The sequence below is a fragment of the Lupinus angustifolius genome, chromosome LG13 (assembly GCF_001865875.1).
Source record: "Lupinus angustifolius cultivar Tanjil chromosome LG13, LupAngTanjil_v1.0, whole genome shotgun sequence".
Taxonomy (NCBI): Eukaryota; Viridiplantae; Streptophyta; class Magnoliopsida; order Fabales; family Fabaceae; genus Lupinus; species Lupinus angustifolius.
Genome location: NC_032021.1, coordinates 10,030,170 through 10,032,887, shown reverse-complemented (window position 1 = coordinate 10,032,887; position 2,718 = coordinate 10,030,170). Strand labels below are relative to the sequence as shown.

At 42.7% G+C, this 2,718-nt stretch overlaps 1 protein-coding gene across 1 annotated transcript; it reads right to left on the bottom strand.

Annotated features, from left to right (window-relative positions):
- LOC109363578 lies at positions 133-1,992 on the bottom strand. The gene has a single exon (XM_019609837.1). The coding sequence runs from the start codon at positions 1,990-1,992 to the stop codon at positions 133-135; it is 1,860 nt and encodes a 619-aa protein (XP_019465382.1).

Below are 2,718 nucleotides of genomic sequence, written 5' to 3'. Positions count from 1 at the left end.
ATATGATGGTGTGCTAGTAGGTATGTTGAATACTGGTACAAACTTCCTTATAATGACCGGACTCGGACTTTCCTCGTCTTTTTCAATGACACATATGTCAGAACATTTATTTTGCCTTTCGATCCTCAACAACTAGGAGTCCAATAATTCTTGTATCAATGATCTGAACTTGGAACATTCTTCTATGTTATGGTCTGTAGTCCCATGTAGCATGCAAACGTCACCTTCATATTGACCATCTTGCGTACACTTCACCAGACCTATTTTGCACATCTCCAAAAATATGATCTTTAGGGGTGTCTTTATGTCTTCCACCCTGTCAATAATAGTGTCTGCCTCGTCCCGCTCTAAGACATTCACTCCCTGGTTCCCATGATTGGGCAAAGGGTTGTTTGTGATAGTGGGAACATCGTCTTTGAAATTCAACCATCCGGAATCGATAAGATCCTGCACTCTATGTTTTAATGCCTTACCAGTTTCGATTGAATGCCCCACTACTCCCGAATGGTAAGCACAATTGACATTAGGGTTGTACCATGCGGCCATAGTATTTGGGACTCTTCCTAGAATGGGTGCTAGGATACGTTCTGTTTGTAAGGTGGCGAATAGTTCGGCATAGGTCATAGGGATAGGGTCGAAAGTCCTTCTTTCCTGAGTTTGGTATTGCACGGGTGGATTATGGTTTTGGGCTTGGTTATTTGGTTGATAGTTGGGCCTAGGTGGTCGGGGTTGATAGAGGTTTGGTTGTGGTTGGTTGTATTGAAAGGTTGTGTTTTGTTGAAGTGGTGGGCGGTTGTGGTTAATGTAGGCTATTGGTTGGTATGGGATCTGGTATGTGTTTTGCGGGCTCGGTTGGTATGGTGTCTGGTTGTGTTGAGGGCGGTGTGTATATGAACGAGGATTGTTGTTTATCTTGTTCGATGTCTTTTGGGGTTCTCCGGCTATGTAGTGGGCTTCAGTTTCTTTTTTCTTCATGTAGTTGGGCCTTTTGGGCTCTCCGGTTTGTTCGGCGACAATCTTTCCATTTTTCATGTTTTGCTCAATTCTGTCTCCGACTCTAATCAATGAATTGAAATCACATGTATTATTCCCAATCATCTTGTCGAAGAAAGGGTTAGGGAGAGTGTTGATGAAGATAGTGATCTGCTCTTCTTCCTCCAGACGGGGTAAGACTTGTGAGGCCACTCCTCTCCATCTCTGTGCATATTCCCTGAATGATTCACTTGCCGGTTTCGACATGCTTTGAAGCTTGTTGTGGTCCGGCGTAGAGTCCTCATTGAATTTGTACTGCCTTATGAAGGCATTAGAAAGATCCAGGAATGTCTTAATGTGCTTGCTTTCGAGGCGGATGTACCACGAAGTGGCGATCCCCACAAGGCTGTCTTGAAAGCAATGAATGAGCAGCTTATCATCACTATGGTACGCTGACATTTTCCGGGCGTACATATGAAGATGGCTCTTCGGGCATGTACTCCCATCATACTTTTCGAATTCGGGAACCTTGAATTTAGGAGGAAGAACGACATCTGGGACCAGACACAATTCAAAAGCGTTCTTTAAATCGGGGCAGTTAGCCCCCTCCACATCCTTAAGCCTTTCATTAATGATGTCCCACATTTCATCTTCCTTCCCCTTCCCTTTATCATCGCGCTGAGTGTCTTTACTAGTTTGACGTCCTGCAGTGCTTCTATCATTCTTGGGGGCGTGGTAGTTAGGATCGTCATCCGAGTCATGTTGGTTGGTGTGTTGTGAGTTCTCTTTGTTTGACGAGGTATGTCCTTGTGATGCACCCTGGTGCTTAGAGGCAGACTCTTGGTTGTGCCCTCCTTCATTGGCATTACGTGCGGATTGGGCCCGCTTATCTTCTGCAGAAGAATTCCCAGATGCCATTTCTTGCTGCATGGCTACCATCATTCTCATCATCAGTGCTATTTGCTCTTTTAGCTCAATCACCTCGGGATTCCCTCCAATAGTAGCTTCCTGGTCGGCCATTGTCTTTGTTTTTGATCGGGTATTGTAAGGATGTTGGTGTGCAATGATTACAGAACCTGAGTTATTGGAAAAATAAAAATTTGAAAAATAAATGATAAAAATGAAAGCAAAAAGATTTCTTTGTCTTCGAGAGGCTTAGTATAGTAAGACGTCTTGACCCGCATTTGTTGACTACGAGGCGCACCCCAATAGTTTCTCTTGCGTTGATGACAATACTCAGAGGAAGCTCTAGGCTTCAGACCTTGCTTGCATCTAGGCTTATTCTCTCATTGTGGATCACTATCATTAAACATCTTGTCATGTATTTGGTAATCTTGGGAGCGTAGTCTGCAAGATCGTTTACATTTGATACCAATCGTTAGAAGAAACTCTAGGTTTCAGACCAAGATTGTATCTAATTACAATATGTTTTTACTCTGTCAGGACTTTTTACTTGAAGACTAGATAAGATGATGAACCCTTATGATACTTGTATAGAGAACAACTCGGATAAACTCTGAGAAAAGGAGAAATTTTTTATTCATATTCATAAGTAGGACTACAATTTTCCTTTATTCATTCTCTCTTTCTTTTTATTTTTACAAAGGAGAAGAAAAACATAAAATGCTCAATATTCTCCAGATGCAGCAGTTCTCCACCTTCTGAGTTTCCAAGCCAACTTATCACATGCTTCATAGAAGGTTCTCATGGCGGGGCGTAGGCTTGTATCAGGGTACATTTCGACCT

Bases quoted from the DNA above. Each gene is read 5' to 3' on its own strand.
- LOC109363578 (XM_019609837.1), bottom strand. From the start codon at position 1,992: ATGGCCGACCAGGAAGCTACTATTGGAGGGAATCCCGAGGTGATTGAG.